Source organism: Leucoraja erinacea, chromosome 11 (assembly GCF_028641065.1).
Source record: "Leucoraja erinacea ecotype New England chromosome 11, Leri_hhj_1, whole genome shotgun sequence".
Lineage (NCBI taxonomy): Eukaryota > Metazoa > Chordata > Chondrichthyes > Rajiformes > Rajidae > Leucoraja > Leucoraja erinaceus.
Genome location: NC_073387.1, coordinates 50213378 through 50226744, shown reverse-complemented (window position 1 = coordinate 50226744; position 13367 = coordinate 50213378). Strand labels below are relative to the sequence as shown.

General features: G+C 46.4%; 1 protein-coding gene across 1 annotated transcript in view; it reads right to left on the bottom strand.

The window, feature by feature from the left end:
- The window catches only part of LOC129701797 (cyclin-dependent kinase-like 2), a 38732-nt gene extending 28260 nt beyond the window's left edge, over positions 1-10472 (bottom strand). Inside the window, exons 1-5 of the mRNA XM_055643237.1 lie at positions 9972-10472; positions 5958-6147; positions 3996-4190; positions 2456-2634; positions 1263-1375 (exon numbers count right to left, since the gene is read on the bottom strand). Of these exons, the coding sequence (XP_055499212.1) occupies positions 1263-1375; positions 2456-2634; positions 3996-4190; positions 5958-6125 (655 nt within the window). The 5' untranslated portion in view covers positions 6126-6147; positions 9972-10472. The remainder of the gene's footprint in view (positions 1-1262; positions 1376-2455; positions 2635-3995; positions 4191-5957; positions 6148-9971) is intronic.
- Between the last annotated feature and the right edge of the window lie 2895 nt (positions 10473-13367).

Sequence of the window (13367 nt, the reverse complement as noted above, 5' to 3'; positions counted from 1 at the left end):
TTGTGTATTTGTGTATTTTTTATTTTTTTGTCCTGTTGAGGGTTTAGTTTGTAGCGGCTTTTTAAATGTGTATCTGTGGGGGGTGGGGGATGGGTGGGGGAAACTTTTAAATCTCTTCCCTGCATGGAGACCCGACCTTTTCCCTGTCGGGTCTCATTTGCCGTTGGGGCCTAGCGCCGTGGAGCGGCCTCCAACCGGAACGACCTGGAGGCTCAAGTCATGGACCCTGTGGAGCTGTGGAGCTGCGGACCTGCCAGGTTCGGAGCGTGGAGAGCTGCGGTGGCGCGCTGCTGCGACCCGATTCCGGTGGATGGTGACACCAGGAGCTTGCGGGTCCCGGTGGGAGACTGCTTCGCGGGGCACCAGCAACGGCGACTTCTCCCGCCCGAATTGCGGGGTTGAGAGTGACCTGGAGCGGGGCCTTACAACGCCCAGCGCGGCTTTAATTTGCCGCAGACTTGCTAGCGCTCGCTGGGGGCTCCAACACCAAAACCCGGGGCAGGGCCTTACATCGCCCAGCGTGGCTTTGAGTGGCCGCGGACTTGCTAGCGCCCGCCGCTTTGACCTCGATTTCGGGAGAGGAATGGAGAGCAGGGGAGAGACAAGACTTTGCCTTCCATCACAGTGAGGAGGAGACTCACTGTGATGGATGTTTGTGTAAATTGTGTTGGTGTGTGTCTTGGTTCTTTTCTTGCATGACTGCAGAAACCAAATTTCTTTTGAACCTCATGTGAGGTTCAAATGACAAATAAAAGGTACTGTATTGTATTGTATCGTATTGTATAATTAGTTAGTTATTGCATAGAAAAATTGCATATTTCGTTCAGTTTAGTTTAGAGACACAGGGCGGAAACAGGCCCTTCGGCCCGCCAAGTCCGTGCCGACCAGCAGTCCCCTCACACTAACACTATCCTACACACACATTAGGGACAATTTACAATGTTATCGATCCGAATTAGCCTACAAACCTGTAGGTCTTTGGAGTGTGGGAGGAACCGGAGCATGCGGAAAAAACCCATGCAGGTCACAGGGAGAAAGTACAAACTCCGTACAGACAGCACCCGTAGTCAGGATTGAACCCGGGTCCCTGTCGCTGTGAGGCAGCAACTCTACTAGCTACATTACTGTACCGCCCTTAATGCATAGTATGGAAAATATACTTAGGATATCAAGATAAATGACATATTGTGATATTAGAAAAGACGATGTTTGTGTGGTGCAGCAGCTCTGACCCATGCCTGTAATTATGTGTTCATACTCACCCACTTGTGTCACGATCTTATGGATCTGGTCTAAGTCAGAATTTCCTGGCAGGTAAGGACTGCCCGTCGCCATTTCAATGCTCATGCAGCCAAATGCCCAAATGTCCACTGGCCTAGAAAAAAGTTTTTATAGAAGTATTTACTGCAATCGGTTACTTCCTACGAAGCATTTTTGAACATTAGAGGAGTTAGAGGCTTTAGTCACTATGGATGTTCCCGTTGCCCCGCATGCACCTAATATCATAATCCTGCTCAACAACCTCCTGTCCAAACTGACGCAGAGTATTAACTTGTAGTTATTTCCAATTTCTTTGCCTCCACTTCCATCCGCTGCACACTTGGTTTAGAGATACAGCGCGGAAACAGGCCCTTCGGCCCACCGAGTCCATGCCGACCAGCGATCACCCGTTCACACTAGTTCCGTCTTATCCCGCATTCTCATCCACACCATGACAATTTACAGAGGGCCACTTAACCTACAACCCCGCACGTCTTTGGGATGTGGGTGTTAGCCAGAGCACCCGGGGGAAACCCACACAGTCATGCGTGCGAACACCACACAGACAACACCCGAGGTCAGGATTGAACCCGGGTCTCTGGTAGCTGTGAGGCAGCGGTTCTATCAGCTGTGCCACTGTGCCTCCCTCAAGATTATATTCATTTCTATAAAGACTCGGTGCTGGGTGGGGGGGGTGGAGGGCGAGAACAAGGAAGGGACCAGGCGTGGGGGAGCCGCTAAGAACTAAAAGGCACTCGGCAGCTGGGGGGGGGGGGGGGGGGAGTACTGCTGAGAACAGAGAGGGGACACAAACATGACTCTAAGGAGTAAATAAATGAAGCAACCCCTGCCTATGTTCAATATAAACCCAAACGACATTCATGTGATACAAGTAAAATACAACTGAATCATCCTACCACAACCGGAGAGCAGTCCTAAACTACTATCTACCTCTTTGGTGACCCTCGGAATATCCTTGATTGGACTTTGCTGGCTTTACGTCGCACTCAACGTTATTCCCTTATCATGCATCTGTACACTGCAAATGGTTCGATTGTAATCATGTATTAGCTTTCTACAGACTGGACAGCGCGCAACAAAAGCTTTTCGCTGCACCTCGCTACACGTGGCATGAATAAACTAAATTAAAAATTAAATTAGAGAAAGAGAAGGATTCTTCGCAATATGTACCTACTTTCCATATTTGTTGTCACCAACCACCAGCTCTGGTGCTCTATACCAACGCGTGGCCACGTATTCAGTGTACGTTTCTCCGGGTGCAGCCAATGTACGGGCAAAGCCAAAGTCACACAGTTTAACAACACCAGACCCGGAGACCAGGACATTCTCAGGCTTGATATCACGGTGAATTATCTGCAGATGAAGTCAGGAAGGGGAAACAGATTAAATTCAGATCAGCCAGTTCAACCCACCATGTTATTATAACTGAATATGTCTCAATTGCACTGTGATAATGATTTTAGTAGAGTCATACAGCGTGGAAACAGACCCTTCGGCCCAACTTGCCCACGCCGACCAACATGCTCCATCTACAAGATAGACACAGAAAGCTGGAGTAACTCAGCGGGGCAGGCAGCATCTCTGGCGTTTCGGGTCAAGACCCTTCTTCGACCTGGAACATCACCCATTCCTTCTCTCCAGAGATGCTGCCCGTCCCGCTGAGTTACTCCAGCTTTTTGTGTCTATCTTCAGTTTAAACCAGCATCTGCAGTTCCTTCCCACACACGTTCCATCTACACTAATCCCACCTGCCTGGGTTTAGAGGGATATTGGCCAAACGCAGGTAGGTGGAATGTGTAGATGGGGCAAGTTGTCCAGCGTAGGCAAGTTGGACCGAAGGGCCCGTTTCCACGCTGTAAGATGCTATGACTCTAACATTACATTGTTTTAAACAAATAACTTTAATTTAAGTGAACGAAGTAGCACACAAAAGCAAAACCACAGCAGCAGTACATTAATAAATGTTTAAGTCGGCAAGCAAACAGTAAATTGCTAAATTAATGAACAGAAAACAGCACGATTGAAGAAGCAGCAAGCTACAGGATTCCTGCAACTGGAGGAGAACATAAAATTAAATGCAGCATTAAACATGCGTATTAATTAATTAATTGAAGTGGCAGCAATCACCAGTGAATTAAAAAATAGTTTTGCAGCTGGCGCACCTCCAAGTAAATGATTGGATCATTGATCACATGAATTAAGTACTTAATGGGGAGGCTAACACTCGTGAGTTCATAGAACCATGTGCACATCAACAAATATATTAACAAAGTGCCAGGTAGGTGAATTAATTATTAGAGTTAAAGCAGATGCCAGTGAACTAGTAAATTAACTGAGCAGCAACCGCACAACAAAGGGAGGGGAGGGGGTCGGGTCCAGAAGCAGGGGCTGCAGTTTAAGACTAAGGGGTAGGCTATTTAGGACTGAGATGAGGAGAAACTTTTCACCCAGGGAGTTGTGAATCTGTGGAATTCTCTGCCACAGAAGGCAGTGGAGGCCAATTCACTGGATGTTTTCAAGAGAAAGTTAGATTTAGCTCTTGGGGCTAAGGGAATCAAGAGATATGGGGAGAAAGGAGGAACGGGGTACTGATTTTGGATGATCAGCCATGATCATATTGAATGGCGGTGCTGGCTCGAAGGGCCGAATGGGCTACTCGTACACCTATTTCCTATGTTTCTATGTTTCAAGTGTCTTTGCTTGTGTTTACTTACATTGTTCTTGTGAAGATACTCTGTGGCCCGTAACACCTGGATGAGGCACTTTCGAAGTCTCTTACTCTCCAACCCATTTGGAAATCTTTCCAAGTCATCCAAAACAGTGTGATCAACAAATTCAAACACCAAGAATAAACGTTTCTTCTGCTTGAACACCTCAATAAGGTTCACAAGATTCTCGTGTCTAAATTGCTGTCAAATATTGAGAACAGAGAAAAAAAAAAAAAATTACTTTAGACTTACTTTTACTTTAGCGATACAGTGTGGAAACAGGCCCTTCGGCCCACACCTAGTCCATGCTCACCAGCGTTCACCCCTGCACACTACAACAATTTACGTGCCAATTAACCTACAAACCTGTACGTCTTTGGAGTGTTGGAGGAAACCGGATCACCCGGAGAAAGCCCAGGTTGTCACAGGAAGAACATACAAACTCTGTACAGACAGCACCCGTAGTCACGATCGGACCCGTGTCTCCGGCGCTGTGAGGCAGGAACTCCACCGCTGCGCCACCAAACCACCCTTAAAAACGCCCTTAAGAGTTCCAAATGATGTATTAGATTAGTTCCCTAAAGCCTTTTATATCTAAAAGTCTAATCTGATTTGATTGGATAGCATATACCTAATACTTATAACCTTATGTTATAACAGAAGAATGTGAGTTAAGATACGATATAAATGAGATTTTTAATCTTGGACAAATCTTGGACAAAAATGCACCATTTATGGTTGAAGAAAGAAAACTCACAAGGATATCATCACTTTGAGCTAGCTATATCTTTCCTTTTATTCAAATGCCTGACAAATGCCTGCACCTACCTCCATTATAAAATTCTCCAATTTCAGATAACTAACCTAGAAAGCCCCCCCCCCCTCCCATTTTTGTTTCCCCTTCTCTTCCCTGTGCCCCACCTGAATGCACACTTTGTACTCCCTTACCCCTTTCCCCCTGCCCCCATCCACTTCTGTTCCTTCCATCCTCTGGCTTCACTTTCCGCGGCTCTTCTCTCCTGAGTTCCTTATCTCACAGCCTGGGGCTCATGTTGTCGACCTCCCCGTGGCGAGCCCTGTCAACTCACCTCAGTCAGGCGAACGACAACAGAGACGGCAGCAGGAATAATACAACCTGAGTCGCCGCGGCTTGGCGCCAACCCCGGAGCATGCGCCCTTTTTAGGGCGGGCACCTACGGATGTCAAACTGGATGGCATCACCCTGCTGTAGCTGAATGCCGAAGGCCTAACTGGTTACAACGCCTGGAGGGCGTTACATAACCTCTGCTGCCTCAAACACAAGAAGAAGATTTCACAGCCTACCTAATGTAATGGTGGCATGTAATACTATCCATGCCACCAATGCCGTAAATCTGTCATCGTGTTGAGGGGTTTTGCAAAGACAAATCCCATGTATGAAGCTGTCACGTATCTTGTAGACTCAGTGAGACATCAGTTTAGAGGAAGTCGAGGTTAGGATTCTAAGAAGCTATTACCAGCGACTCTCAGTCTGAAGAAGAATCTCGACCTGAAATGTCACCCATTCCTTTTCTCCAAAGATGCTGCCTTACCTGCTGAGATACTCCGCAATTTTGTGGCTAAACTAAACTAAACTAAACATTTTAACGTGAATTTCGGCTGTGCTATTTTATACAACTCAACACCAAGTGCCAAGGTGCATTTACTGTACCTATAGAAACATTCAGGAAATCTTCCTTCAATGAATGATTCCTTCATAACAGTTTAAATGGGATCAAGGAAAGAGCGTTCTCGTCGCTGCCCCTGTTTCCACCAATCTTTCCACCACCACACACAAGAAGCAACAAGACAGACACCATCGTATGCAGATGCCAAGATGTGTGTTCAGCTCTGGCTGAACAACTCCTAATCTTGTGTGTGGACTCGATAAGAAGAACAGTTTGAATTACATTTTATGTCTTTCAAATGATTAATAATTCATGCTCTTACCTTCAGAAATCGTATTTCCCGCACAGCAATTTTCTTTACCAATCTGTCATCTTCTCGATCTTGAAACCTTTTGATGGCAACGATTTGTCCCGTCTCTTTGTGCCTGCATTTCATTACTGAGCCGTAAGTGCCCTCTCCCACTAGTCCTAGATTTTCATACAACTCCATCTATAGACCGGATGTCTTTAGCCTGGATCAGAATGCATAACATGCTGCTGTTACGAGTGTCAGACCAGATCTGCAAATATTATTCTAATATCGTTACCTCATGCCTTTGCTGACATAAAACAATATAGGGGGATGTTCACAAAATGCTGGAGCAATTGGGGCAGCACAGTGGCGCAGCGATAGAGTTACTGGCTCACAGCACCAGAGACCCATCTTGACTACGGTTGCTGTCTATGTGGGTTTTTTGACATGTGTGTGTTTTTTTCCAGTAGCTCTGGCTTCATCTCACATTCCAAAGATGTACAGGTTTTTAGGCCAATTGGATTGGTAAAATTGCGTGTAGGATAGTTCTAGTGTATGAGGTTCGCTGGTCATTGCAGACTCACTGGGCTGAAGAGCCTGTTTCTGCCCTGTATCTCTAAACTAAACTAAATTAAACTAAACTAAACTCAGTGGGGCAGGCAGCATCTCTGGAGACAGGGAATACATCTTTCCTATCCTTGTCCCTGTCTAGATGCTTCTTAAATGTTGTTATAGTGCCTGCTTAAATGTCGTGATAGCACCTGCATAGATGGGGAAACAGTCGTAACCTTTCTCCCAGGATGCAAATATCAAATACTAGAGGGCATAGCTTTAAGTTGAAAGGGCCAAAGTGTAAAGGAAATGTACATAGCAAGTTTTTTTTTTACACAGAGGGCGGTGAGTGCCTGGAATGCATTGCTGGGGATGATGGTGGCAGCAGACACAATAGTGGCTTTTAGATAGGCATGTACTAAAAAATTAAGAGTTCCATTTTGGGACATATGACATTAAAAGACTCTTGATTTGCAAGGAATGGAGGGATATGGTTTATGTGAAGGCAGATAAGAGTTGGTCTTGGCATCATGTTGGGCATGGACATTGTGGACCAAAGGGCATATTCCTGTGCTGTAGTATTGTACGTTCTATGTCTACTTGCAATGGAAACTTTCTGGATTTGACTTTCCAATAACTAGTAGATCCAGTGTCTTTGGAGGAAACACACCAACCTGAACCATATTTGTACTGTTTCTACCAAATTGGAAGAACAGCTACTGTTTTTAAAGGTTCATGGTCGGCAACTCCCAGTTGCCAAACACTTTAATTCCCCCTCCTGTACCCATACAGACCCTATCTGGCCTGAGCCTCCTCCATTGTCAGAGTGAGGCCAAACGCAAATTGGAGGAACAGCACTTCATATTTTGCTTGGACAGCTTATAACCCAGTGGTATGAACATGGCAATCTCCAATTTTATGTAACCCTTGCATCCCTTCTCTCTCTGTCCCGCCCCCACCCTAGTCGTCCTACTAGTCTCACTGTCTACATCCCTTTGTTATCACCTCTTCTACAGCCAACAATGGACCATTGTGGGCTCCACCTTTCCTTGGTCATTTGTGCCTGCTCTGCTTTGTTCTGAACCTCTAGTTACCCTCTCCCCTGACTCTCAGTCTGAAGGAGGGTCTCGATCCGAAACGTCACCTATTCCATTCCTCCAGAGATGTTGCCTGACCCGCTGACTTACTCCAGCATTTAGATAGATAGATATTCCATTTATTGTCACTATACATGTACAGTGAAACTGAAAGCTGCTCGTACTCAGTGCATACATACAATTTTACACAAAAAAACAAGAAACAGAAAAACAAAACAGAAGGGAGATGGGGGGGGGGGGGGGGGAATAGGTGCACAAATTCTACGGCGCTACATACATATATACATATATACAGATGGAAGTCCGTGTTGGGCGGTGTAGTCAGTGCATGTGTGGATTTGAATTTATGGTAGATATAATTATCGGGAAGCAGCTATTCCTGAGTCTGTTTGTCCTGGATTTGATGCACCTATAGCGCCTTCCAGAGGGCAGCAGGTCGAACAGTCCAAACGCAGGATGGGAGCTGTCTTTGGTGATCTTCTTTGCCCTGCTAAGGCAGCGGGAGGTGTAGATGTCCATCAGGGAGGGGAGAGGGCAACCAATGATCCTCTGCGCTGTCCTGGTTACCCTCTGAAGCCTCTCCCTGTCTGCCATGGTGCAGCTGCCATACCATGCTGTAATGCAGTATGTCAGCAGGCTCTCGATGGACGAGCGGTAGAAGGTCAGCAGCAGGTTAGAGTCCAGGTTGTGCTTCCTGAGGACCCTCAGGAAGTGCAGCCGCTGCTGAGCCTTCTTGATGACCGCTGTCGTGTTGTCCGTCCAGGAGATGTCAGCCGCGATATGGACGCCGAGAAACCGGAAGGTGTTGACCCTCTCCACACACTCGCCGTTAATGTGTAGGGGGACTAAGTCGGTGCTGTGCCTCCTGAAGTCGACAATGAGCTCTTTTGTTTTCCTGGTGTTCAGAGCCAGATTGTTTTCTGAGCACCAGGTTGTCAACTTCAGGACTTCCTCTCTGTAGGCTGCCTCGTCTCCCTTTGAAATAAGTCCGACCACAGTAGTGTCGTCAGCAAATTTGACGATGCGGTTGTTGTTGTGGGCTGGACTACAGTCGTAGGTGTAGAGACAGTATAAGAGGGGGCTTAGCACACAGCCCTGTGGGGAACCGGTACTCAACCTGCGAGTGGAGGAGAGGTGGGGGCCAAGTCTCACAGTCTGGGGCCGGTTTGTGAGGAAATCCTTAATCCAGGCACATGTGACAGTGGGGAGGCCGAGAGTGACCAGTTTACCAATGAGGATGTCCGGGATGATTGTGTTAAAGGCTGAACTAAAATCCACAAAGAGCATCCGGACGTAGCTCTGCCCCTGCTCCAGATGGCTCAGCACAGAGTGGAGAGCTACGGTGATGGATTTTGTGTCAATCTCTAAGATGTTCCTTTAGTTTATTGTCACATGTACCGAGGTACAGGAAAAAGCTTTTACAGGGTGCTATCCAGTCCGCGGAAAGACCATACATGATTACAATCGATCCGTTGACAGTGTAAAGATACATGATAAAGGAGTAATGTTTTGTGCAAGGTAAAGCCAGTAAAGTCCGATCAAGGATAGTCCGAGGGTCCCCAATGAGGTAGATAGTAGTTCAGCACTGCTCTCCGGTTGTGGTAGGATGATTCAGTTGCCTGATAACAGCTGGGAAGAAACTGTCCCTGAATCTGGAGATGTGCGTTTTCACACTTTAACATCTTCTGTATCTTCAAATGCAGAATTCCCCGGTTAACTATTTGGAATTCGGATGCGGCATGTATTAACTTCAATTGGAGAGCTCCAGGTACCAATCAAATTGGAGGAACAGCATCTCATTTCTCGTTTGGGCAGCTTACAGCCCAGTGGTATGAATATTGATTTCTCTAACTTCAGGTAGCCCCGACATTCCCTCTCTCTCTATCCCTCCCCCACCCAAGTCTCACTTTCAAGCAGCTAACAATGACCTGTTTGTTTTATGATCGGTACTTTTTGCATATCTTTCATTCATTGTTCTTTATCTCTCCACACCTTCGTCTATTTCTATGGTACACAAAAAAGCTGGAGAAACTCAGCGGGTGTAGCAGCGTCTATGGAGCGAAGGAAATAGGCAACGTTTCGGGCCGAAACCCTTCTTCAGAAGGGCGAAGACGGGTTTTGGCCCGAAACGTTGCCTATTTCCTTCGCTCCATAGATGCTGCTGCACCCGCTGAGTTTCTCAAGCTTTTTTGTGTACCTTACGATTTTCCAGCATCTGCAGTTCCTTCTTAAACACCGTCTATTTCCATTGTTTCCCTTATCCCAAACCAGTCTGAAGAGGGGTCTCGACCCGAAACGTCACCTATTCCTTCTCTCCAGAGATGCTGCCTGTCCCACTGAGTCACTCCAGCTTTTTGCGAGACCCTTGTGTTGTATTTAAGAGTAGGGAGCCTACCTGTACAATGATGAACCCAATCAATAACAAGCTGGAAGGAATTTAGTGTGTTGCTCAATTACATCCATGCCGCGACCGACTCGTGTTCTCTCTAAATGCTTGTCTCCAATCAGTCTTGAGTCGAGTAAATAAACTTCATCTGGCGGACAATTGATAGTGCAAACAAAACAACGTCCTCCTTTCAGGGCCAGAGGTCGATCCAACACTTCAAGAGGCAGGAGTTGGCTGTACACCGACCATGCTGCTGTGAAATGGTTTTGATCTCACATTTCCGTTCCAACAGTGTGGTCACTTTGTCCGTCACCCCTCGCCCCCGCACCCATAGCAACACCTGGTCACCACAAAAGAATAGAATGTGGAATCAGCAGAATGGAGCACAGAACGCCAAACTGAACAAGGAGCGACGGGGGCGTGAGGGCACTTCACATAACCCATCCCTATCAGCAATAACACCATGTGCTGCAGCCAGGAACTCTGCAGATCATCTTGTTGTCTTCTTCTTCTTCTTCTTCTTCTTCTTCTTAAGGCCTTTGCTCCTCTATGAAGCATAGGCCATTGACAAATGTCCTCCACCACACTCGGCTGTTGGCTGTTCTTTCGAGATCTTCCCAGTTGAGCCCACTCTCAGACATTTCTGCCAGGACATCTCTTCTCCAGCTGTTCCTGGGGCATCATCTTTTCCTTTTTCCTTGGGGGTTCCATTTCAGGGCTTCCCAGGTGATGTTTGTGGCAGGTTTCATGAGGGTGTGTTCAATCCAACTCCATTTTCTCCTTTGAATTTGTAAGTCAATGGGCCCCATGGCTTGCTCTTTTCCACAAAGCTTACTTTGTCTCTCCATCAGATGTTAAGTTTTCTCCTAAGGCAGGTGTTAACCATCTTGTGGGTAGACACAAAAAGCAGGAGTAACTCAGCGGGACAGGCAGCATCTCTGGAGAGAAGGAATGGGTTTTTTTTTGCGTCTATCTTCAGTGTAAACCAGCATTTGCAGTTCCTTCCTACACAGTATCCATGGGGGAGATGGACAAGGTGATGTTTCAGGTCAAGAGGAACTGCCCCAGAGGGTTCCAGTCCCAGTCTGAAGAAGGATCCTGACCTGAAGCCTCCTGTCCACGTTCCTCCATAGATGCTGCCTGACTCACTGAGTTCCTCTGGCACTTTGTCTTTTGCTCAAGGTTCTAGCACCTGCAGTTCCTTGTGTTCCCCCTGCGTCCCATGACTCTGGGTTCAAGGCCACATGGGGGATGAGACTGGAGATAGGGAATGCATTTTTGTTTTCATCTAATTGGGCACGGAAACTTTCTGAACAAACCCTACGAAGCTCCCAAGTCATGATGTGAAACACTCCCTCCACAGTTGCTGCCCGACCTGCCGAGTTCCTCCAGCACTTTGCATTTTGTTCACATCGTCATGTTCAGAAAAGCAACAAAATGCAGAAATAAGGAACTGCAGATGTTGGTTTATAGCAGATGTATATATATACAGTATACTTGCCTGAAGAAGGGTCTCGACCCGAAACGTCACCCATTCCTTTTCTCCAAAGGTGCTGCCTGACCCGCTGAGTTACTCCAGCTTTTTTTGCCCATCTTCGGTTAGAACCAGCATCTGCTGTTCCTTCCTCCACTGTATGCCTTTTTACACAGACATAGATAGATGCAGCAGTTATAGCAACTGCAGATACACAAAGTGCTGGAGGAACTCAGCAGGTCAAGCAGTATCTTCGGAGAACATGGATAGGTTGCCAAGAACAGTACCCAGTCCATTATTGTTCCTCATTGAAGCCTCTCCTAGCATTTCCCAACTATGGAGTGGAATGTATTTTATTAAGGGAAGGGTAACGGGTTAAGAATAAACTTTAAAAGAATTCCAAATGAATAACATGTACGGGAGCGGCTGCTGTTTGTTTCCATCTATCAATCATTCTGAAGAAAAGTGTCTAGGAAGGAACTGCAGATGCTGGTTTACACCGAAGATAGACACAAAATGCTGGATTAACTCAGCGGGTCAGGCAGCTTCTCTGGAGAAAATAGGTAACATTTTGGGCCGAAATCCTTCTTCAGACCGAGTCACAGGAGAGGGAAACTAGAGGCATGAAAAGGTACAGAACAAATCAGAGCCAGCACCAATGACCAAGGAAAGGTGGAGCTCACAATGGTCCATTGTTGACTGTGGAAGAGGTGATATTGAAGGGATACAAATAGTGAAACTAGCAGGTTGACACAAAATGCTGGCGTAACTCAGCGGGACAGGCAGCATCTCTGGAGACAAGGAATGGATGACGCTTCGGGTCAAGCCAAGCAGGTAGACACAAAAAAATTGAAGAAAGGACTCGACCCAAAATGTCACCCATTCCTTCTCTTCAGAGATGCTGTCTGTCCCGCTGATTTACTCCAGCATTTTGTGTCTGTTCGGTGTATAACTGGCAAATGCAGTTCCTTCCCACACATCATGTTAAACCCAGTTGTGTTAGCACCATCCTTTTCCTTACACATGGCACCATTGCCACTCAAGTGCCCTGAGGTAATATCCTTTCCCTTGTTTGAGGGGGGGGAGGGGGGTCTCCACTAGACTCAGTACCCCATGTCCAGTATCAGAAGGATTCTAGACAGCAGTATTTCTCCAAAGGCTACATTTTCAGACTGGAAATTGGGTCTCGACCCAAAAGGTTGCCTGTCCATTCCCACAGATGCTTTCTGACCCACTGAGTCCTTTCCAAGATTCAATATTCAAGAGAGTTTATTATCATGTGTCCCAGATATGCCAATGAAATTCTTGCTTTGCTTCAGCACAACAGAATATGGTAGGCTTGAATACAGAACAGATCAGTGTGTCCATATACCATTATATATACCATCCGCAGTCTAAATGTAGAAACAAGGAACCGCAGATGCCGGTTTACAAAAAAGAACACAAAGTGCTGGAGTATCTCAGCGAGTTAGACTTTGGGGATCATGGATAGGTAAAGGGTCCCAACCCGAAACATCACCCATTCCTTCTCTCCAAAGATGCTGCCGACTCGCTGAGTTACTCCAGTACTTTGTGATCCTCCAGCTGTCTGTTATCTGCGCAAGATTCCGCCATCTGCAGTCTCTTGTGACTCCTTATAATGAAAGGGAGGGGGTTGTTTTTTGAAATACAATGAACAATGATAATTTATGGTCACATGTACCTAGCTACAGTGAAATTTTTTTGCATACATGCTGGTAAAATTGACTAGTTATGGTGTCAGGGGTTATGGGGTGAAGTCAGGAGAATGGGGTTGAGAGAGAAAGATAGATCAGCCATGATTGAATGGTGGAGTAGACTTGGTGGGCCGAATGGCCTTATTTTGCTCCTAGAACTTATGCAAATCATACTAAAGATCAGCACAATCATAGATAAGTACAATAATGCAATGC